This window comes from Nothobranchius furzeri, chromosome 19 (genome assembly GCF_043380555.1).
Source record: "Nothobranchius furzeri strain GRZ-AD chromosome 19, NfurGRZ-RIMD1, whole genome shotgun sequence".
NCBI lineage: Eukaryota > Metazoa > Chordata > Actinopteri > Cyprinodontiformes > Nothobranchiidae > Nothobranchius > Nothobranchius furzeri.
Genome location: NC_091759.1, coordinates 12334246 through 12359062, shown reverse-complemented (window position 1 = coordinate 12359062; position 24817 = coordinate 12334246). Strand labels below are relative to the sequence as shown.

General features: G+C 40.7%; 1 protein-coding gene across 1 annotated transcript; it reads right to left on the bottom strand.

The window, feature by feature from the left end:
* Nucleotides 1–15200: 15200 nt before the first annotated feature.
* On the bottom strand, nucleotides 15201–24571 carry LOC107394414 (tumor necrosis factor receptor superfamily member 11B). The gene is made up of 4 exons (XM_015973342.3): nucleotides 24522–24571; nucleotides 23978–24380; nucleotides 19552–19728; nucleotides 15201–16800 (listed from the first exon to the last, which is right to left on the bottom strand). The coding sequence occupies exons 1-4, from the start codon at nucleotides 24546–24548 to the stop codon at nucleotides 16469–16471; spliced, it is 939 nt and encodes a 312-aa protein (XP_015828828.1). The 5' UTR covers nucleotides 24549–24571; the 3' UTR covers nucleotides 15201–16468.
* Between the last annotated feature and the right edge of the window lie 246 nt (nucleotides 24572–24817).

Here is a 24817-nt window from a genome sequence, read left to right as displayed (position 1 = left end):
AATTCTCAATTCTTTGTACTTGACTTCTGAAAAGCAGCTTTAGGAAGGAAACCCCATCACTAGAGATGTGGAAACGTTTGATGAGAAGGAAGTCTCGACACTTAAGTGCAAGCGTCTCTTTTAAGAAACCTTTGGGTTTTTTTGCTTTACAAAAATGTGACTTGTCTTGTGGTATAGCTGGAGTGTAGAAATACTTGCAAAAACACCACAAAAACTTTTAAAAGGTGACTTTACTTTACTTCCTCATTACTCACTGAATATTATACTAAAACACTTGTAAGTTGAATATTTACTTTTCAGATTTTTGTCCTAACATGTTTGGGTAATGCAGTCAAAATCAAAGCTCTAAGAAGAAACACTGTATTTTTTTTTCATGTGTACAAATCTAGTTTCCCAGATAGCGAGCTAAACAATATTGATTTCTCCATCTGAATTTTCAGAGTAGTTGGCATTGAAATCTTGATGCAAACTAGATGCTGAGTCAATGTTGCAAAACTGATTAATCCTGACAGAGACAGCAGTAATATGTGATTTCTCTCAACTGAAATATAAGTGAAGATGCATTGATTTGTAGTTGTGTGGAAATTTCAGTGTTGTTTCAATTAATGTTCTTAATTGTTATATCTGGAGGAACGTGGGTGTTTGGAGGTGTTCCAACATGGTTTTAGAGTTGGACACAGCACTGAGTCTGCTCTTTTAAAGGTTTTTAATTATGTGTTTTTAGCTAATGACTCAGGGGTCAATGTTTTTTTTTTTACCATTGTTGGATCTCTCAGCTGCTTTTGACACTGTGGACCACTATATCCTGCTGTCTTGGCTTGAGCAATGGGTAGGGATTACTGGACTTGCCTTGGAGTGGGTTAGGTCTTATCTATGTGAGAGAAGTTTCTCTGTGAAGCTCGGCAACACCACCTTGTCATGTAGTGCTAGTCTCTCATGGAGGGTTCCTCAGGGGTCTGTTCTGGGACCATTGTTGTTTTCTCTCTACCTGCTTCCCCTTGGTTCAATCTTTAAAAAGCACAAGATCAGTTTTCATTTGTTTGCAGATGATTGCCAAATCCACTTTCCATTGAGACACGATTCCACAGCTTCAGTGAAAAGCCTCCTCGACTATCTAGATGAAGTTAGAGCTTGGATAGCTCCTGTTTTAATGACAGCAAAACTGAGGTTATTGTTTATAAACTGAGTTCCAGTGGCGTAGCTAAGCAGACAGATGACCTCTCTTCACTGGCCCCCTTTGAAAAGGAACTGGTCACTAGCCTCGGGGTGAAGTTGGATGCATCCCTAAAGCTCGAGATGCACATCAATGGCGTGGTGCGCTCCTGCCTCTTCCATCTTCGCCGCCTAGCAAGGATCAAGCCGCTAGTGTCGCAAGCTCACTTAGAAACTGTAGTACATGCTTTTGTTACTTCTCGGTTAGACTACTGTAACCTCCTCTACTCCGGAGTTAGCGAGGCTGCTCTGGCTCGTCTCCAGGTTGTACAACATGCTGCTGCCAGATTCCTGACAGGCACAAGAAAGCATGAACATATCACGCCGATTCTGGCCCACCTGCACTGGCTTCCAGTGTCTTCCGTGTGAGTTTCAAGATACTTGTCTTTGTTTTAAAATCTCTGCAGGGTCGTGCCCCCATCTATCTCTCGGATCTACTTGTCCGTTATACTCCACCATGAGCACTCAGGTCTTCACAGCTAGACCTGCTAGTCGTCCCACGGGTGAGATGCTGTACTAGAGGAGGTAGAGCTTTTTCTGTTGTGGCCCCTAAGCTGTGGATCTTCCACTCGTGGTCAGAAAATCACTTTCACTGTCGGTTTTTAAGAGCCGGTTGAACACTCACTTTTATTCAGTGGCGTTCCCACAGCACGTGACTTAGTTTTAGCTTTTTGATATTTCTAATTAATTTCATAAATGATTACACGGTTAAATTTTTACTTTATTATCTGGTTTTCATCAACATCTTTGATTTTATCTCTCGTTTTATCTATGGCTACGTATGTTTGTATGGCTGGTCATTCCTTGGGTCCGTACTGTTTATGTGTACAGCACTTTGTGTTCGCCTGCAGTGGAAGGAAAGTGCTTTATAAATAAAGGCTGATGATGATGATGATGATGATGATGATGATGATGATGATGATGATGATGATGATGATGATGAAGAAGAAGTACATTATTAGTTTAGCACAAGGCAAAAAGTCAAGCATTACCAATGAGCTTGCAGAAGTTGTTTGTTTTATGATCTGAGGATTTGGGGAGCAGAAGGAAATTCAATTTTAAACATCAGTTAGCAAGGACTACCTTAAAACAGAGCATGTGGTGTTAAATCGTTATTCATTACTGAATGAGTTAAAGACGTGTGGAAATATTTTTCGGTTTAAGAGGTTATATAAAAAAATCATATTTCAAATGTATGGACTTGCTGAAAAATGGACATGTGGAGATAGTAAATAGGTGAAATATACATACTTTTAGTTTGATATTGATTTTGTTGATTTAGTTGACTGACAGACCATCGATGTGGTCATGTTTTTTATGTTTAAGAATGGAGCAGTATTATACGATTTTTCTTCTACCTGCTCCTTTTCAATCATGGTCGTGTTGTAATATCCGTCTCTTTCATCGTTTTGTTTAATTGAGACGTGCACAGCCATGTGCACAATTAATGAATGAATGAATATTCAGGTTAATTGAAATGCAGTTGTAATGGCATTGGTCTATAGTTAATAAATCAACATAATTGTAATATAACATTTGAGTGGAAAATAATATTGATTCAATGATTTAACGTTGACAACGCAATGTGGATTCTACATTGTTTAAGAGCTCAAAAAAAGTAAAAAATGTATTATTAAAGTGTTCCAATTTAAGATAAACGCTGATTCTAGAGCGAACTGGAAAATAGGGGCTGTTTTTCCACAGAAAGCCTACTTCAGGCCTTACCGCTTCAAGTGTCTGTTCCAGTGAAATTTCAGTTCTTTTCTGCTGCTTTCTGAGTTTCTAGAGAATCACAGTGCAATGATTCTGTTAAGACAGATTGCAAGATTTGTCTTGTTCCTGCTAACAAAATCTGTCTCAACATCTCCAGTATGTTTTATTATATCATTGGCATAGTCAGTAGACAGCCCAAACTCTTTGTATAACTTGTGATCTCCATGTGGAGCTCTGACCTATAATAACTGTGGGTCCGTTTAGACTATCAGAACTTCCGTGTGATTTTACCTGACATTCATGGCGTGTTTCCATTTTACTGTGCCTACCTGACAGGACCACTTGTTGTTGGCCATGAGCAAGGCCGGATTAACCATATGGGCAACTGGGCAATTGCCTAGGGCCCACGAACTCTAAAGGGCCCAGGGCACGAGCAAAATACTGTAGGCCTATCTGTAATCTCCCGCTTTATATTAAACTAGGGTGACCGTACGTCCGGTTTTCCCCGGACATGTCCCCTTTTCACTCTCTGTCCGGGCGTCCAGACTGGGGGTTCTTGTATTGATGAAAATGTCCTGCTTTTCATCCAGGAGCAGGGATCGAATTATGGGGGAGCTGTATATCCTACACATCCAGGGGAGCTGGAAAAAAAAGTTTTCTACCTATATTACATCATTTATGGACTCTTCTGAGCAGAGAGCACAGAGAGCGGCACAGCGCTGATCGTTGTTGCGCAACGCTCCAGGCTGCTGCTTCCAGGCCGCGCTCGGTCCATTCTCAAAGTGGCACAACCAAAAAACTATAATTAGCACACGATCGTTCATATCCGCACATGTTCTCTACTTTCTGTCTTATTTGCGCCTGAAGCCCGCTGCCACTGCGGAGCTCATCACCTGTGCTGCGGTGATTTCACCTCACTGACGCAGCATCGAAACACGCTCTCCGCTTTGCTGTCAGGAGATCCCTTTGATCTGCTCAAAAGTAACTGATGAGGTGAAAAAGTAAGAATCCAGGCAGCAGATTTTCTGGAGAGTTTAGAGGAGATGCAGGAAGATGAGAGACAGACAGGACAGGAAAATAGTTAAACAAAAACAAGAAAACAAAACAAAGTGTTGAAAAGTAAAATGTAGGTAGATTTATCTGCATTACACATTTTTACTTGTATAAAACAATAAGTTATACACATGTCATATTTATACATCTGATACAATTCAGATCACCTTCAAAACTCTGTCACACACCCAGGGCCGTTTCAAGGCATTTTGGGGGCCAAGGCAACCCCCCCCCCCCCCCCATAACTGGGCTCCCCAGAAGCCTCTGTGTAATCCATACCCTCTCCAGTAGTGTTAGTTATATGGTGTTTATAAAAGCCCCTCAGACATTACTGACATGTTCTAATATTATCAGATGAAAAACTAAATTATCAGACATGCTGTCTCATCTGCTGCTTTTTTAAACTTGCAAAAAGTAACAAAACCATTTGAAAGCCACTATTTGTGGATTTTCTGAAAGTTTCCATGGAGTCTGTGACAACTTATTTAATCATTGATCCTATCGTCTAATCTTACAGCTGAAACAAGAATCCTTAATAATCTGTGCACAGGAAGCTTACCGATGCTGTAGTAAAACAAAAGTTGTAAATAATTTATTATTAATAACACCTTGTTGCAGCATTAAAGCAGAAAAATTAGATTTTGCAATAAATATGCAAAATATTTACATATGAATTGTTTTAGAGCCCTTTTATTGGCAGAATCTGATATTACTGTAGTTCTTACAAAAAAATGGGTCCCAATGTGGTTTGTATGGCGTTGCCATAGTGTAACGCCATAGGCACAGATCCCCTATCCTCTTTTTTGGAAATGGAAATATGATCACCCTATATTAAACAAACTGTCCACCCGGGCTTTTGCGCTGCACAGAGACGCTTCGCTGCCTACGACTTTGAATGTCAGTTGAGAGTCAGTCTCATGCAGACTGACCAATGAAGAGAGGGCCTCAAGTTAAGACCCTCTCCTCATTGGTCAGTCCACACGAGGTGGGTCAAAGGTTATCCTGAGCGGGTTACGTGATGTCAGGTATTCAAGTATTGAGTATATTTACTGCATATTACAGTAATATATTCTGTATGTGACCATATTATGGTGATCCTCGGGTCGTGATGATGGGGCCCTTTAATTTTGTTGCCCAGGGCACAACAAAGTGTTAATCTGGCCCTGACCATGAGAGTAAACTGTTCCGCTGCTGTTTCACACAGCTGATGAGTTAGTTTCTCACAAAAGAACCGTCTGAAAGTGCTGAATGTGCTGGTAGCAGAAAAACAGGACTCTTGGAATACAGAAGAAAGAAAATGATCTTTTATAAGGCACCTCTCAAGATAAAAAACAAAAAAAAAGTGCTTCACAACAACAAATGGGGACAACTTTTTTCTGGTCAGCTGACATTTAAAAAAAGCTGAAAAAATATGTTTTTTAACTCATTCGCTGCCAGCATTTCTCACCGTTTTTACTGTTTTTTAAAGAGTCACAGAACGTTGCGCGCTAGGATGATGTCGACGCCAAAACAACCAAAGCAAAGCGGAGACTCACCTCTTACATCAGGAAGAATCCGCGTGTTTTGAGCATTATCCGTTCTTTCATAATCCGTTGTCGACTTGTGATCGGCAGACGCTTTTCCAATTCGCGCCTCACTTTTTTTTACAGGAACGGCCCAAAACGATCTCCTAACACATGGATGGTCTGCTTCCTGATCATGTGACGTGTGACGTATGCGGATGAAGATCAGCTTTAGAGCTGAGATGTTTGTTCTCTCAGCGCGGGGCTCGTTACGATGCTCAAACAGTAAAAAAAAATGCAAATGACGACTTTAGTCGTCATTGGCAGTAAATGAGTTAAAGATGGTGGCATCTTTGGTTTTGACAAAAAGTGTCACCGATCCATTGAATATCTTTGACCTTTTCATTTTAGCTTCCAATGGTAAACCATAACATGCTATCATGCAACAGAAACTTTGTGACTACCGTAATTTCTGGACTATAGAGCACACCTCAACATAAGCCGCACCAGCAAAAAAAAAAAAAAGGTTTTCTACACACACACACACACACTGCACTCGAATACAAGCTGCGGCACAGCAGCCACATGCAGGTCTCCAGCGCACAGCGCATGTATGGCTAAAACATAAGATAATTAGACAGAAAGACACTACACGGAGGTTTTTCGTTGTTGTATTAGTTCAACAAAACAAATTTTAAACACGGGTGAACGTGTCTGCAAGTTTAGAAAAGAAAACAGCACTGCTAGCATTCATATTTCTGGATGGTTATACAATAAAAACAGCACTGACACGTTATTACTGGTAATTTGCATGTTTAGAAGAAAAGAACAGCGCTGACACAGCATTAATAAGGCCTGGATGATTAGAAAATAAAAACTGCACACAAAACATGCATGGATAGTAAATAAAACACACTTGCCTACCAGAAGAAGTCATTCGCTCTCATCTTCCTCTTGCGCTCTAAAGCCATTAAAGTCCTCTTCTTCAGTGTCGGAGTTGAACAGCCTCAGAAGAGCTTCGTCACATACCTTTTCTGTGGCGATGTCAGTGTCGCTGTCCGTGTTGCTGTCATCATCTCCGGGTGAAGCTGGCTTGAATGAGTTCTTCCCGCTGCCGTCTCCAGCGCCGAACCATGGATTCATTCATGCCAAGCTTACGTGCGGCAGCGCCGTTTCCCTCCTTTACTGCCAGATCGATGGCCTTCAACTTAAATGCGACAACATATGAACTCATACATGTAGTTACCATGATGAGGGGGTATGGACTTGAAACAAATTCTTCGTCGTGCCGGCTGCTTGCATGTGCTAAATTAAAATGAGCACTTTCCACTTTTGACTTCCACCTGTTTCACTTTCTGCTAAAGCGCCCCCTGCAGGTGAAGGAACATCTTCAGTAAAGCCGCACCTCATTATAAGCCGCACGGTTCAAAGCGTGGGGAAAAAGTAGCGGCTCATAGTCCGGAAAATACGGTAGTGACCTTGTGACTGATGGTGAAAGGCGCCAGCTCCATGCCGACTCTACTGGAAAGAGCATTTACAAAAAGGAATGTGTTTGGCTGTTAATGTAACTGAACAGAAAATCTTTCAGAAAAAAAAAGTTTTTCATGCACAAAGGATTCTTATTCCAAGTTCTTCTTTTCTTTTCCTGCTTTCAGTTTCTTACAGCTGCTTCTATTTTGGGTGGAACTTTTAAAACATGGATGCTTGTGGAAATAAGACAGCTTTTTCATTTCTATTGAAGAAAGACATACCTCATTGCAAATATGTGAGTTAAAACTGTTAAGATGCCTAGGTGGAGTATGAGTTCTTGTTTTCTTTTACAAGCAGCGTCTTGATGCGTTAAACTGTCCCTGCAAGCTGAGCTGGTAAAACAGGTGCTTATTACTGTGGTGACTGTTCCCACAATAGATGTTTAAGAACGTTCCTCTAATGGATGGGTTTACAAGAATGGCTTTTTAGAAAGCAGATTTAATTTAATTTATAAAGTAGTTTCCTGCCACCAGTCAAGGCAGTCCAATATTCCGAACACGATAAAATACAAAGACAGTAAAGAATGAAATAATTCCTGTTGTAAATGTAACTTATGAATGATTAGAGCACTTTAAGTTGGAAGCCTATTGTGAGGCCGTTTTTGCTTCTTTTCATAGGAGAGCGTTGTCCTTTGGTTGATTAGGGCTTAAGTTAATACTACCATCTAGCTCAGTAAGAAGAGCTCTTTCATTTTGTTGTTGTGGCCTATATTTGACTCTTTTTAGAAAAGAGTCACTTTGAGTAAAGCCCTTTTGTTAAGGTCAGAGCCCTTTTAGTTAAAGACCTTTAGTGCAGGTCTTTCACTTTGTCTATTTTAGATTTGTGTTTGGGTAAGATTTTAAAGGAACTAGTTTCCTTTTATTTAACCCATTTACCATTTTTGGATGCTCCTAAGTTAACCCAGAGCTGAACATTTGTAACATAGCTTCCTCAGTTTGTCACCCCTGTGGTTGTAATTTAAGTTATTTAGAAGATAGATAAATATTTGGTTGTGGTATAGTTATCCCGGTGGCACAATAAGTACTACTTATACCATCAGCTTGCCATGTAAAACTGGTAAGCATAACAATTAGCTAGTCATATACCGTCATCAGAAACTGTGTAAATCTTGGCCATCTCTTTCAGAAAACTCCTAGACTCCAGAGGGGGATGTAACACGCTCCATAGGAGCCCTAGTAGGTCTACCGTTGGCCTGAGCAGTATTGCGTTATGCCAATAACAGCCCTCTGTTTGTTTGGTGGGCCAATTACATAATTCTATTGGTTTGGTGGGCCAATTACATCATTCTATTGGTTTGGTGGGCCAATTGAAGTGTTCTTTGGTTGGTGGATGATACGACGGAGCAGAACAAGATGACAACGACTCGTTTTAAATTACTTTGACATCAACTTTGGACTATTTAAGACTTGTGCTTTTCTTAACCCTTTGATGCATAATGGTCACTACAGTGGACAGGTATTCAAATTTAGAATTTATTTATTTATTTTTGCTATTAAGCACAGCTGTTGAAGACTTTATTGCATTTGAGCCCCTCCATTTGGACTTCGGTAAGCCAAGCCAACACGTTTCATGTTCAGATTGCACGCTGTCCACTGAGGTGGACATGTAAGAAATTATTAGCAAATTATAAAAATTTACTAAAAATATTTGTTGAAATTTGTTTTATTCACACCTAAAGATGAATGAAAAAAATGTTACAAAAATCATGGTTGAAGATTTCATAATTCATGCATCAGTCAAGAGCGCATAGAGGTGCTCAAGTCTTTTATTTAGAAAAACTTTGTGTTTGCATCTTCTTTGATAGTGTAATGCAGACTCACCCATTGACTGACATCTGTAGCGGTGAGTTTGTTTTACATGTATTGTCCAATAGCATCCAGAGACAGTTTGAAAGACAGCCATAAAGTCCATCCAATGACTGAGCTCTCTCTATGAGTCCTGGCCAGACTGTATATTCACATAGGATGACTGGCAAGGCTAGGCCCAAGTGGCTGAAGAGAGGGAAGTCTGGGCCTCTCTACTGAGGCTGCTGTCCCCGCAACCCCACCCAGATGTCCTTAGGACACAGTTGGACATGGTGACCATTGGGATGAAAACAAAACAAAATAAAAAATAAAAAAACACAGAGGCTTTGGAAACCAAAGGAGGAAACTTAAGGAAACACCCTTTTGGGTGGGAAACACAGATACACAACAGATGACTCAATGAGAGAATGAAAGCTTGATTATGAAAAGGACATGTGGAAAATTAACCAAAACAACCAGAAAAAAAAATAAAAACAATAAAAATACCTTCTTACCATAAAAGAAAAAAATGTGCCCATAAGTTTACGGTACCATTTTGGCAACCAAAGCTGCCGGCGTTTTGCCATGAAATCTACGCAATTTTTTTATTACAGTATATTTCAATGGTCTAAAATCTATCGATTTGGCTTTTATTGTGTTTTATTGATTCACTTGCAAAAACAGTTTAATTATATATCAACATTTAGCCCAAAAATTGGGTTAAAATGTCACAAGTTTATGCTGCCATCTAAAACATACGGCAGCATATATAATACTTGTTGCTATCTTTAAAAATAAGAGGAATTCAGCTGATGATGCATTGGGTCAGATGCAAGGTTTTGAATGATAAATGACCCGCACTTGTATAGCGCCTCTCAGAGTAAGGACTCCAAAGCGCTTTACACTACAGTGTATCATTCATCCATTCACACACACACATTCACACACTGATGGTGATGAGCTACGATGTAGCCACAGCTGCCCTGGGGCGCACTGACGGAGGCGAGGCTGCCGAGCACAGGCGCCACCGGTCCCTCCGACTACCACCAGCAGGCAACGTGGGTTAGGTGTCTTGCCCAAGGACACAACAGCAGAATTCTCTGTCTGGAGCCGGGATCGAACCTGCAACCTTCCGATTACTGGACAACCTGCTCAACCTGTTGAGCTACTGCTGCCCCTCTACTGTTTTAGAGAAGTGTAGGATAACCGTTGGTAATTTGGTTGTTTGTTTTTTCATAGAAATCCTTTGAAATGACATTTAAAGTCATTTGGAACTTCTCAAAAAAAGGAAACATGCAAATGTCAACACACGTCTAAAATAGGTCCACTTCCATCTATTGATTATTAGTCAACCATCTCGCTTTGTAAGGTGACAGCTTTGCAAAGCTTTACACTTTCTTCCGGAAGAAAAAAGTAATCACAAACAGCTCAAGAACAATATTTGAAAACTTAAGAAACATTTGTCATTGCAGAATTAGCTCTTCAAGACTTAAAAATACCTTTAAATAGGTTCTACCATTTTCTATGCGTTTGTTGAATTTCTGCTAAAAATGTGCTTTTGAAGATGCATCTCCTTCTGCAAAGACTGAATGATCGCAGAAGCCAACTGAAAGGTAAAACCCTATAGCTGTCTAGTATTAACGGAAACAGAACCACGATGTTGAAGGACCCATTATTTTCCAATTCTTGGCTCACACTGTCCCTGTTATGAGTTGTTGCTTTTTATTCAGGTTTTGGTTTGTGTTACTGATTTCTGATCATCTGTTTCTATGTTGTGTGCAGGTCAGCTGCAGCTCCTTCCAGGTGCCCTGCCCCCCACCCCCCCACCCCCCACACCCCGGGGGCTTCTCCCGAGTGTCGCAGCTGACTGCAATTGCCCAATTACCACCCTTACTTAAGCCACTGTTTTCCAGCCCTCAGTGTGGCGTTGTTTTTTTCTGTATTGCTAAATGGAGCCAGTGTGCCTTCGTGTTTGTGACTTCTGTTTTGTTTTTCCCACAGTGTGTGGTGATTTTTGGTTATTAAAGACCCTGAACCAGAATCAAGGCTGGTTATTCCTGCAAATGGGTTACTGACTGAACCTCACCGTGACATTCCCGCGTTTATTTATTTATTTTTAAATCGTTCCCAGCTCCTGCATATGTTGGTGTACAATACAACAGAATTAATCACTTCAATTACACTGTATGTTCCACAGAAGTCTGTTATTACCTAATAACTGTTATTTACCAAATATCTAAAGCAATGACAGAACTGTAACATTTTTAAAGAATATGTGACTAAGTGCCTCGAGGACTAAGCATGAGAAATAATAAACTGAACTTTTCTCAAGAAGTCTGGATTATCTCATGTTGCAAACGGCCTCAGTGAAGGTTTGTCACATGACAGTATATCTTTCATTTTTACCAGTGGTGAATCAGAAAACGGGGGTCTGAGGCACTCAGGAGAAAGATAATGATTGGAAAGCCTTTATTTATCCATGGCTAGTCAAATCAAATCACGTCAACAAGTTTCAACCAACCTGGCATCGGTCAGGTTGCAGGTCTGTTGTCCTGACCAAGGGCAGGCTAGTTTGAAATGAGTTGACTTGATTTTCTTTGACTAGCCATGGATAAGTAGAAGCTTTTTAATCATCATCATTCTCCTGAGTGCCTCAAACCCCTGTTGTCTGAAGCTGTATGTGGATCCCGCCTCTGAAGAGCACTGGAGGTATTTCTTTTTCACACCCATCAAGTACTTCATGCATTTTTGCTGTTTGTCAGCCTCACGGAATGTTGGCCATTTATCCACCACTTTACCGTTTTATTACAGGATAAAACTAGCGACTGACTTCATTAGTATCACTTCTAAAAATAAACTCAAATGATGCATACCTGCTTCCTTTTTCATGTTTGATGTATGACTGGAAGACAATAAAACCTGCGTACTTCTCTTTTGTGAGAGGTGACAGTTCCTATGAACTGTGAAAGCTGTAAAGCAAGCCCTCATTTACCTACGGCCAATGCAACAATGAAAATCAATGACGTTTGATAATATGGCACACGTCAGAGTGTTCATTGATGGAAATCCGGATTGCATTACAAAAAAAGTTGATATTTCAAAGAATGATATTTTGATTTTGTTTGATCTAGATCTCAAACTAATTAACTTTTGGAGACAACCACATTCAAGATGGCCTCAATGGCCAATTGATTTTGACACAAAGTAAATTGTACGAATACTGCAAGCTTCATATATTATGTTTTGTGCAAGATATTTCTCAATGTGATTCCCAACAACCAAGCGATAAAGCACCATCAATTTTTTAAAGGAAAATAATCTTAGTTTAAAATTGGAATCCAAGGTGATCAAGATATGCCAGGGTTATGGGCTCGACATACGGGAGGCGACAAACGACCGCGATCAGCGAAATTTGTCGCTGTCGCTTTTATTACCTGACACACGGGAGGTGATCCGCGGTAGCGACCAGCGGCAAAGCCGTCTACGCTTTCTGTTCCAGGATGAAATTGAAACTTCCGTTTTTTGTTTGGCTGTGTCAAGTTGGAGGGAATTAAGGTTATTTAAGCGGTTCAGAGTTAATAAAGTGGTAGATATGATGTTTCACAAGGTGCTGCTAGAGTTATGTGAAATCTTACTTCTGATTTTACTATAAAACATAATAATAATCAACTTCTCCTCCATGTTTGCTCGGAGATGTGCGGAGCATCCTGTCCGCTCATTGGTCAGTGAATGAAACCTCCGTTGATTGGTCCTCGTCCGAGCGACAGCGATGAAAAGTTGAAAATGTTTCAACTTTCTGGGATCGCGTCGCTGGGTCGTCCGTGCACGACACGTGCACGAGCGCAAAATTTCACACGTAAGTTTTTCGCGTTTTGCTTGGTAGGAGGGAGACCCGCGATTATCGCTTTGTCACGTATGTCTCATTGAAAATCAATGGAGGAGAGGCGATGTCGCCTCCCGTGTGTCGAGCCCATTAGGGTTAGAGTTAGAGTTGGGGTATCCTTTTTATTTGTGGTTTACATTTGAAATAATTTTTAATGTCACATAAATGCTTTTGCATATTCGTTTGAATGTTTCAAATACATTTTACTAGACACACTTTTGTTTTTTAGTGGATGAAGTTGGGTTGGACTCTCCTCCGTGTTGTTTAATGATAGAGTAAGGATGCGAGGCAAAAGTTGCTAAAGAAAGGAACAAGGAAAAATATCTTCTCTTCCACAGAAGCCATAATGTTGGGTTGTGTCAGGAAAGAACCCTAATTAACGTTTATAGACTTCAGGCAGCTTATCATTAAACATACACAATACATTAACACGAAACCAAAGGTGAAACAAGGCAGGTTATAAAGGTTAGTGAATACAAAACTGAAACCCAGCTATGAGCAGCAGAAAGATCCGTTAAACAAAGGTGTAATCATTTCAAAACAGAAACCGTTGCAAAATGCAGAAAGGAAACCTTACTTAGGTAAAGATTTAAAGCCATAAAGACGCTCCTAAACACCCAAAGTCATGTTGACATGGAAACATCTTAGCAAAGACGACATTTAAATCTGATCTTTGGACACAAAGCTTCAAGTGATTTCGTTGATTGTTGAAAAAATAATAGCAAAGTGAGTTGAGCAGGTGATGTAGTACATTTTCCAACTGAAATGACACAGTTCCCTAGAGTTCTGGGTGTGGTGTTTGTCTGAGAGTAAGTAATCACTGCTGAACGGGCCATGTGACAGAAAATCATCCTACGTTGGGTGGATGCCATTTCTTACTGACACAAAAAATTAAAAAGGAAAAGACTTAGATAAAAACAACCAACTAATCAGGTTCAGGAACTGGTGTGACTGGAACCAAGGGTGGTGTGTCCAAGAAATGTCTTCAGATATAATCGTTTGTTTTCCTTTTGAGCAAAGTTCTTGTTTTTGTTCTGCTCTGAGGTTCTCACTGCTAAAAAAAAGGCCAGCACAAATGTTCTACACAACGCAACAAAGCCATGGTGCAACAAGCCAAAGGCTTCTTTAAGGGGCATCCTATCCAAAGCATATTTTAGACTGCTTTTATCCTGAACATAACACGGTGTGTGAAGTTATTTGTGGAAGGAACAGGTGACTTCCTCCCACATCAACACCTTCTCTGGGGGTTTTCAGGGATGATTTTTGGTGTTCGATCATCAATGCATGACGCCCTGAAACCACACACCCCATGACTTGTTTGGTTCTGTTATGTAAAAAGTTTGAAGGCAAATTTTCAGAGCTTTTTTTTTTTTTTTTTACAACTTTAAAAGCAGCTGAAGAAGCTTTTCAGTTTCTCTAATTTGCAACAGATTTACAAAGAAGCAGTTGTTGAAGTCTTTCTCTTTGGGCAACATTGATTAAAATAATAGTACTTCGTGTGATTTCACATTTAAAAACAGGATTAAGAGACTTAATGTCCTGTCTTTTATGGAAAATTGGTCTTTAGCTGTAATATTTGGCCAGGCAGATCCTGCCAAACCAAGAATCATCTGATGATCTGCTAAAGTCATCTTTCCAAAGCTGGTGAATACACTTCTGCACATCCATCATGGAGCATACGAGAGACACTGCAGTAGTTATATGTGACAATAATTACACTAAAGTACTTTAACCATTTGAAGACGAATCTATGAACATATTTTCGTTCAGATTCACATTTTTATTCTCATTTCAGAAACAAGTGGTTTTGTGTTTATGTCCACACGTAGCCGGGGATCTGCCAAAACGTAGATATTTTTCTACGTTTTGGCCTGTCATCCACACGAAAACGGATCTTTTTAAAAACTCCGGCCAAAGTGAAGATCTACGTTTTCTCCGTTTTGGGTGTCTGCGTGTGGACAGACAAAACCGGAGTTTTAAGGTCCGCAACGTCACTTTCCGCGACAAAAAATGCTGACATCACGTGTGCGACCTGTGTTTACACTAGCCGACAGCATGGATGCCCTCAGAGCTGCACTCGCTTTATCAATTGTCCAAGCGCTGTTTGCTTGTTTGTTTTTGCAAGTAGAATTACTGCTCCTTGCGGAAGACCGCAGACGAAGGACGAGGTTTGGAGTTTAATGCATTAAAGAAACTGCCATGCGGTTGGTTGATTAGATAACTGCATTAAAGAGAAGTTGAACAGGTGTTCCTAGTAATCCTTTAGGTGAGTGTAGATTGATTGAAATTCTGTTTGAGGGTGCCAGCTGGAGTTACAGCACAGCTGGAATGTGTATCTGTGGGTCAGCTGGTTTCCTGTTGCTGCCTCTTCTCATTCTCACTGAGTGACTGAGGAAATGAAAATATGACGTAACACTGCAAGGCTTTGAACTTTTCCTGTACTCTTTGGCTACATTTTTTAATAAGGGGTGGATGAGTTCTGCCATATGGTATGGGAAGAATAAAAACCCAATGACATCAATATTCTAGCTCTGCATGCATAATTTCATTTTGTGCAATAATACATACATTTTGAGACATTACCTGAAACGGTTATAGAATATATGTATAGTCAGTAAAATTGAAACAATCACCACACTTTATTCATTTTTATAGACGCACTGAAAGTGGCAAATTCAACTTTTGTATCTATAACCCCATTATCATTCATGTGCAAAAACAGGTTGTGGCAAATTTAAATAATAAATTCTTTAAATAAATATGAAATGAGTAAGGACCTGTTTATTAAGCTGCATGCAAACGATAGTTCATGAGAGGTAGATTTACAGACAGCCTCATTCATTCTTCAAATGAAGCAAGACAATTATGAAATGAAATCCACTGAGTAGAAAAACTAGTCCTGAAGTCCATTTCTCACAAAGGTCTTTGCAGCAATGACAGTAAATAAAATTAAGCATCTTTCAAAACAGAATAAATGTGAAAAATTTGGTGTTTAAAAATGTAAATCACAATTTTACAGTAACAAAGAGGAAAACCAATATTCCACTTTAAACAGTGTCAAAGGATGTGGGAAGGTTGAAATGTTCTAACTGCACACAAAACCGTTTTATTTCACTTTTAACACAACTCAAAACTGTTCTTTGAGCTTCTTTATACCATGGGAACGTTTGTTGGGGCTCAAAATGGCCCAGAGCCCTGACCAATGGCCAAATACAACTCCATAGAAAAGACTAGTTTACCCCACCCACTCTGCCAGGACATGAATATTAAACGAGCTGCGTGCTGATTGGCTGGTTTACCCAATAGCTCTATGGCGCTGCCTGAACCTATAAAGTCTGTGTACAGTAGCCGGATAACTCAACATGCAAGCTAAGGGTCTTTCTGGTTTTCATTCAAAGTCAGGAAACTCCAAATAGGCTATATCCTAAAATGCTACGTCTGTTCTCGGACATTCTTCCTGGTTTTCCATTTGTCTGAAAAAGGTTGTTAGTGGTAGCTCGGCCTACCGTTTTCTGTGGTTAGCATTACCACCATGAAAATGTAATTACTTCCACCACTGAAGTGGGCTGGGACATTTAGGCTGTGTGTCTATGTCTATGATATGTTATACCACTAATACCAAAATCACTAATTAGCATAGGAAAGCAGATCAGAGACAGCGCAGACTTTTGATACACTTGACACCCCGAACTGCCTATTATCCACAACAACAAGAATGCAAATGTAGTTTTGAATTTTCAGACCCATTTAAACGTTTATGCATATATAAAATATAAATTTCAAGCTAACGTCTAAGTTAAATCTACATTCCTCACACCTTCTAAATGACCTCGCTCTAGACGTGTGTCGATTTGGTTCTGCTTCCTTTGTAGTTTCTCTCCAGCGCTCCTCGCTCCAAGTTTAATCAGTAAGACTGGAAGCTGCCGAATCTGTGCGACCGTTGCAGAGGAAACCCAGTTGCGGATGTGTAAGTGAAGCTGTGGAAGGTTGAGCTCTAAAGTTCCTCTTTGTTTACTACCATCCTCAGTCTGCAGCTTGTGCACAATTCGACGCAGGCGTTTCATTTTCATCTTGTGATTAATGAAGAAAGCTGGGATGACTTCTTTCAGGTACTCAGCTCCATCTGCAAAAATAAAAATTCAATAAACTGTCAGTTCATTAAAAAGCATTACATATTCTCAGTGTTGGGAGTAGCGCAGTACAAAAGTAATTAATTACTGTAATGCATTGCTTTTTGCTGTAATGTGGTAGTGTAAGGCATTACAGGGAAAGAAAATGGTCATATTTACTCGGTACAATTGTCAGTAACGCGGTAATTACAACGCATTTTTAAACCCAGAATCAAGCTGCGTTTCTTAAAAATTCAAATTGCGGGAAACCCGAAAAAAGATCCAGTATCTGCATATATTACGTCATTTATGGACTCAGCTTTGCGGGCAGAGTGGACGCCGCGGTAACGGCTCAAATACTTCAGCTGCATCCTGCGCGCGGCCGCTGTAACATTCACAAAATCGCTCCACGAAAACAAAATAATTCACCTGCGATCGTTCATATCAACGCATATTCTCTGGTATTCTGTACTTTTCTGACGTGCTTTGCCTCAGCTGAGTTAATCTGGGCTCTGGTGATTTTAACTCATTACTGCTGGAGCGCCGCACATGTGAAGATCCCTTTGGCTGATTAGTTAGAAAGTAGGAAGTCTAGGAAACGGGTTTTCTGGAAGACGGAGAAAACATACAGCATGCAGGAAGGTTAGAGAGAGAAAGGGCCGGAAATTATTCAAATAAAATCAAGAAAACAAAACAAAGTGCTTGAAAAGGAAAAAAGTAGGTACATTTATCCCCAATACACATGTTTACCAGTGAAAAGCAATAATATATAAGCATTTAATATTTATACATGTGATAGAATCAGATCACCCCAGAAGTCAGTCCCACATCCAGGGCCGTATCAAGGCATTTGGGGACCAAGGCAAATATAGGCTTGGAGCCCCCACCACCCCACTCCCTGCTCAGTTAATCTAAGATGGCAGCGCACTGAGAGTACAGATTGTTGTTGCTTTTATTTAATAAACAATCCTTCTAAAGAACTGTTTTTAACAGCAATCCTAGCTCAGACACCACATCACCTTCCACCCGATGTGTCATGAGTTCACCAGGCATCAGATTACCAAACTCATACTGAAGTTGTTTTGTTGAAAGTAACTTAGAGTAATGCAAAAGTAGTGTAATGCCTTACATTTTAAAATCAGTAATATTGTAATGTAATGAATTACTTTAAAATGAGGGTAACAAGCAATAAATAATGTATTACAGTTTTGAAGTAACTTGCCCAACACTGCATATTCTTCACTGGCAATGACATGGAGCTAAACTCTGACTAAAAATAGAAACTGAAATCAAACATGTAGTAGTCATAAATCAAGGTTTAGTAACAGTTTTAGTTGGTTCCTTTAGATAAAGGCAAGACTGAGAAGTGGAAGTGCTTTAATGGGTTTAGTGACTCAGTCCTCTACCCCATGCCTCTAACATTCTTAAATCTGTTCATTTCTTCATCAAATTATTATTATTATTCAAGAATCAAGAATGTTTTGTCATCGTGCCGGCGTCCCAGTACAACATAATTACACTTTCAGAACAACCCGTCCAAAATTTGACGTACGATAACAAAAACAAGACACAACATTACAGAATCAGGCTCAACTGTGGGCATGCGTGCATTTTGCACACCCTCATGCAAAAGTGAAAAAGGGTAACATGAGGAAAGTACGAGGAGGAGAGAGAAAAAGGCATTCCATTCAACTGTTTTGTCTTTTTCTCATTAAACGTTTGCAGACTGCTGCTTTTACCTTTGAGCTAAGGAGCTTTGAAAGAAAAGCGTCTGGACTTCTTTGAGTTGCTTGAAGACGTTTCACCTCTCATCCGAGAGGCTTCTTCAGTTCTAAGGTCAAATGGTGGAGAGTCCTAGATTTAAACCCAGTGGGGGTTTCCCCCCGAAGAGGGAACAAAAGACCCCCGATGATCTTCTACATAAACACATGAGCCAAGGTGTGAGGGTGGGTGTGGGTCCTATTCAGCCAGAGTTTCGGGTGAGCTCAATGTGAAGCCTGGCCCCACCCTATCACGTGAATTCCTGAGGTCAGGTGGCCCAGGATATGCGTGGGCGTTGAGGCATCTGGGAAGGGATCTCAAAACTGGATTATAGATGGCAGACAGTTGGTGTCGTAAACCACCACCTCTGTTCAAAGATGGTTGCTCACAGTGGACATAAATGGCTTCCTTTACTCCTCTTTCAAACCATCTGTCCTCTCTGTCCAAAATGTGAACGTTGGCATCCTCGAAAGAGTGACCTTTGTCCTTTAGATGCAAATGAACTGCTGAGTCCTGTCCCGTGGAGGTGGCTCTTCAATGTTGTGCCATGCACTTGTGAAGTGGCTGTTTGGTTTCTCCGATGTAGAGGTCTGGGCATTCCTCGCTGCACTGTACAGCATACACCACATTGTTCAGTTTGTGTTTAGGAGTTTTGTCTTTCGGGTGAACCAGTTTCTGTCTGAGTGTGTTGCTGGGCCTGAAGTACACTGGTATGTTGTGTTTGGAGAAAACCCTCCTGAGTTTCTCTGAAACACCGGCTACATAGGGGATGACAAGTTTGTTGCGTCTGTCTTTCTTATCCTCCCTCGCTGGTGTCTGGTCTTCTTTTCTGTGCATCTTTGCTGACTTTATAAACGCCCAATTAGGATAGCCACATGTTTTAAGTGATTCCTTTATATGTGTGAAACGTCTTCAAGCAACTCAAAGAAGTCCAGACGCTTTTCTTTCAAAGCTCATTAGACTACAATGACCTGGATGATCGAGAACCTTCACAGACATCTTACCTTTGAGCTCTTCTCTGTTTGCGCACAAATTGTCATGCCAGGTGGAACCCTTCAGCACCAATTCCTGCCCTTCACCATCACATCCAGAGTGCTGTTTGCAGTCGTCCTGAGCAGAGGAAATATCGGAGAAGGTGCCATTGGAGCAGATGTGGCAGACTGTGTCTTTCTTAGGTGTACCTGCAGAAGAATCACGCGTCTGATTAACAGCAAATACAACTTACTAGCGTGGAAATTTCTGCAAATCTTGTCATTTAAAGTACTTTAAATAAAAAGTTAACAGCAGTAGGTTATTGTTTTGGAGAAAAATGTATTTAAAGTAAAATACACTTAAATGCAATTTGCTACACTAAGACAAACCAGAACAAAGTACTTAGAAATGAAGTTAGTTTTTAAGTGCACACAAATGCTTACTCCCATGTACTTAATATTTTAAGTGCAATCGGTTTGCATGCTTTTCCCAAATAAGTGCAACAAATCAAATTTTACAGTGCAGAAAACAATGAGTGTAAAATGTGTTTATTAGTTACAGCAACAGCCCTGCAGCAACTGCAACTGACTGCAAAAACAAGAAAAATATCTATTTCCTCTCTTGAAGCTTTCATTCTTACATCAGAACGTTTAAATCAGCATGTGATTTGTTTGTTTCCAGCATGTAATAGAAACATGCAAAAAAGCTACGCGTCAAACCAGCTTAGAAAATGATGTGCTTGACCACTGCACAACCAGACTGACTGTGTCTGTGCTCTTCAGCATCCTGGTGTCTAGGTGGCCATGAAAACAGAGATAGGAGTCTAATTTGATTAAACAAGTATGTCCACTGAATGAAGAATTGTGTCAACACAATTTTTTTTTGCAGCAAACTTGGAGATCAATAATAAAATATCTTCATATTTAAACCGTTTGATTCAAAATACCTTTAAAGTAATTTCAGGCACACATTTAATGTAGAAACAAAACATGTTTTAACCCTCCCACTGTCCTGGGGTGAGGAGTGAGCACCACCTCACCCCTGCCACGTCGACATCAAGGGATAAACCATCAATCCTGCTCAATGGTCAACTTTCCTTGCGGAGTCACCCATAAAGACAGTGGGAGGGTTAAAATTGTAGCATCACGGAGTTAATCTCTACAAAATGTTATATTTTTTATATAGATACCATACCAGTTTACTTAGAAAGCACATTTAAAAATAGCATGGCAGATAACCAAAGTGCTGTCCAACAAAGACAGCATAGGAGTAAATATAAAGCTAAAACATGTACCACACATAAAAGCAAGGCATAACATTACAATAAAAGTTAACTAACCATAAAACAAGTAAAAGTACTAGGATAAGAGACAAAAGAGAAACATGTAAAAACTAACTGAGCAATGTTAGTGAGCAAAAAAGTACAGAAGAATGTCACAAGGTGTCGCTAATAGAGAAGCGTCACACTGAAGTATGAAGGCAATCATGTGGGAAAAGCCAGGCTAAAATAGTGTGTTTTGAGGGCAGACTTAAACCTACAAAAGGAAGGTGTCTGATGCACATGGCGGGGCAGAGAGTTCCGGAGTTTGGGGGCAGCGTGTGAGAAGGCACGCTCACCCCGAGATTTATAGAGACCCTTCGGAACAGTCAGCAGCAGCTGATCAGCTGAACAATAGGCACAAGTGGGTGTGTAGAAACGCAGCAGGTCGGCCGGGTACGAAGGTGATGGGCAGTTCAAAGCCTTGTACACAAACAGCAGGATTTTGAATTGAATTCTAAATTTGACCGGGAGCCAGTGTAAATCTGCATGAACTGGAGAGATGTTTGTGCATCTGTTGGTGTTTGTTAAGAATCTGGCAGCAGCATTTTGAACTGTCAGTAGTCTGCCCAAGGCAGAAGCCCTAACCCCAATCAGGACCGCATTTGCATATCTAGACGGGAGGTAATGAACGCATGGATGACTGACTCGAGATGTGGGCGTTTGAGAATGGGCTTAAGGCGAGTGATCAGGCAAAGCTGGAAAAAGCACGACCTGATGGTTGCGTTGACTTGAGAAGTCAGAGACAGGTTGGAATCTAGTTTCACACCCAAACTAGTGGCACATGATTGGAGACTGAGGGCAAGTAGGGTTGACACAGCTGAAATACTACTGGCGTTTGTAGTGATCAAAAGGATGGCCTCTGTCTTGCTGTCATTTAAGCACAGGTAGTTAGAGGATAGCCAGGTTTTGATGTCAGACAGGCAGTCTGTCAGAGCAGAGATTGATTGATGCTGACTGAGTTTTAAGTAAATTTGACAATCATCTGGGTAGAAGTGGTAGTTGACCCTGCGACTGGCTAGACTCTTGCTGAGGGGAAGCATGTATAGAAAAAAGGAGTGGATCCAGGATAGAGCCCTGAGGGACTCCCCATGGGAGGCAGGCATTAGGGGAGGAACAGTCACCAATGAGGACGCTAAAACACCAATCAGTGAGGTACGATTTAAACCAGATGCTACGTTTTATTTTACAGTGTGGTTATTGTGAGTTCAACTGAACTTAATATAAATTAGACAAAAAAAGGAAAACCGGTCTTTCCTTGCAGGTTCTTGCAGAAGCACAGAACCGCAAATTTCTGAAGCATAAAGGGGGAATCCAGAAACACTCAGTTTAAATCTGGGGTTTGGGGGCTGAACACAAGATCTGCATCAGCCTTACTGATGATGAGGAATCTGAGGGAGAGGAGCAGGCTGAGACTTTCGCATCTCTAACACTAGCCAACACAGAAGGCCAAAACAGAGAGATGCAGCCTCTGCTCTGCAAAAAATACCACAGGACAGGAATAATCTTTTGCAAATGTGGGAAACACTTTCAGATCCCACACATGTGAGCTACCACCTTAAACAACTACCCCTTTTATTGTTGAAATAAAATCAGTTCCTGTAGGTGTCAGTTATGAGTGGGTGAAGGTGGCACAGAAGTTACGTGCTCGCCCCGTAATTGGAAGGTTGCAGGTTTGAACCCCGCTCAGTCTGTTGCTGTCATTGTGTCGTTGGGCAAGACTCTTTACCACGTTGCCTGCGAGTGGTGTTCAGAGGGACCGGTGGCGCCTGTGCTCGGCAGCCTCGTCTCTGTCAGTGCGCCCCAGGGCAGCTGTAGCTTCATCGTAGCTTATCCGCACCAGCGTGTGAATGTGTGTGTGTGAATGGGAGAATGACTGATTCACACAAAACTGTGTTGAAAAACTAATTTCAACACACAAACTTATTATACATATTTAATCACGTAAATGTGTATTTCATGTAAATTTGTACATACATCAATCTGATTCCATTTTACTTGTTACACTTCTGCTGCAGCAAACAAATTTCCCAGCTTTTGGGACAATTAAACATTTCTGATTCTCAATTAGATGTTTTTACCTCAAATGTAAAAACATCTGATTGAGAATCAGAAATGTTTTATTGTCCCAAAAACTGGGAAATATGACATTTGTAAGAGGATACTGATGACATTATTTCCTATGAAAGTGTTTCCTATGTACTTATCTGTTGTTTTTTTTATTTATCTACTTTAAAGAGGATTAAGACTTTCCTTGAGGAACACCATGACACAGGATGGGCTGAATGCTCTTGCCATGCTCTCCATGGAAAAAAAAGCTTGTCACAAACATTCCTGACTTCAATAAAAAGCTAATCGAGAGCTTTGCCACTCAGAAGGACAGAAGGGCAAAATTTCTGTACAAATGAGGTATCACACACACACAAATGCATCCACTTGATCTTTGTATAAAGTTGACCTTGGCACAACACTCCAGAAATATTTAACAGTGTAAATTTCTGGCATTTTGTCTAAGTAGTGTTTACTACCATTACTGTAACAGTGACCTGCTCATAATTTTTCGTGTTCACTCAAATGTTGAAATTAAACAAAATGTTTTTGTTACTTGCCTCTTGCATTGCCTATTTACCATTTATGGTCGTGTTATTTTATGTGCAATTTAATGCAGTATTTTTCAACCTTGGTCTGCAAGGCAGCGTGCCAATAGTCAGACACACCTGGATTATTCAGTTTGTCCAATGATGTAAGACAGGAAATAAAAGAGCTGTGCTTAATTCAGGAAATGGTGAAGTTGTGCACAAAGCTCAGAAAGCACAAGTTTGTTTAAAAATAAAAAATAGCACAGCCCCACCAAAAATATTTTTCACCAGCCGCCACTGTGTTGGATGCATATTGTTTTTAATGGAAAAACAACAAAGGAGAATGCAATGGATCATCATAGGCTACACTTTTCCCAAGTTACCACAAGGACCAATTTGGTATGGCACCCCAAAATGGTCTCTGGCCCCCCGTGGCATTTTTCTGGGCACACCACTGGTTATGAGCTCATATCATACAAATGCATAATCTGTATAACATTTAACTCTAATAGTGAGAATGCCTTTTTTGTCTTCAACGTCTTCTGCTCTAAATGTTCTCACCTGCAGTCAGAACCCCATATCCAGACCGACACTCGCTGTGACGCACGCACATGTCTGACTTGTGCTCGTAGTAGAAGCCCTGTTTGCACTCGCACTGACAATCGCTCTTGGCCGAGCATTCCTTCTTCACCACCTGGTTCCGTCCACACACTCCGCAGCGTAAACACTTCCCGATGTAGTTCCAGAGCTCCGTGAACGAGCCCTGCGGGCACGGTGCGCACTCAGTGCTTTTGGCCGTGGAGCAGCGCGCGCTCAGGAAGGTTCCGGGTGGACACCGGTCGCACTGCAGCGACCTACCGGTGAACGGGTCCCGGTGCGTGAAGGTGGAAGGAGAAGCCAAGCTGCTCAGCAGCGAGGAGAGAGCTGACAGCAACAGGAAGACATGAGAAAATGGTGCAAAGTCCTAAAAATGACAAGAGGAGAAATACTATAAAAACAAATAAATACAAAGAGTTATTAAAACATGATTGTAATTATAAGATATGGAGGGAAGGGGAATATAGTTCACCCAGAGCTCTCCATCAGCTCCTCTGTCTCCACCTACCATGGTGAAATGATGCGTAGCAGTCATTCAGGAGGGTGATCCTGTCCGTCTCACTGCTGTATTTATAACAACGCTCCAACGCGTATGCAAATGTTTCAACCAGTTCCCCTTTCTGTTTTTGCTGATTTATGGAACCACATCGGCTGGTCACTGCTCCAGTTAAATATGTATGAGATGTTTTTGTGATATTTATGAAAGATTAAATGTTGTAAGAAACACAAAAGTTGACTTTGGGAGGAAGAAAACAGTTTATTTAAAAAAATCTTTGTTTCCCAGGAACAAGTGTGTGCATCTAT

Coding starts and splice junctions, on each gene's coding strand:
- LOC107394414 (XM_015973342.3), bottom strand. CDS start 24,548: ATGACTGCTACGCATCATTTCACCATG. Junction 24,381..24,521: donor CTACGCATCATTTCACCATG/GTAGGTGGAGAC, acceptor TGTCATTTTTAG/GACTTTGCACCATTTTCTCA. Junction 16,801..19,551: donor AAACAGAGAAGAGCTCAAAG/GTAAGATGTCTG, acceptor TTATTTTTGCAG/ATGGAGCTGAGTACCTGAAA.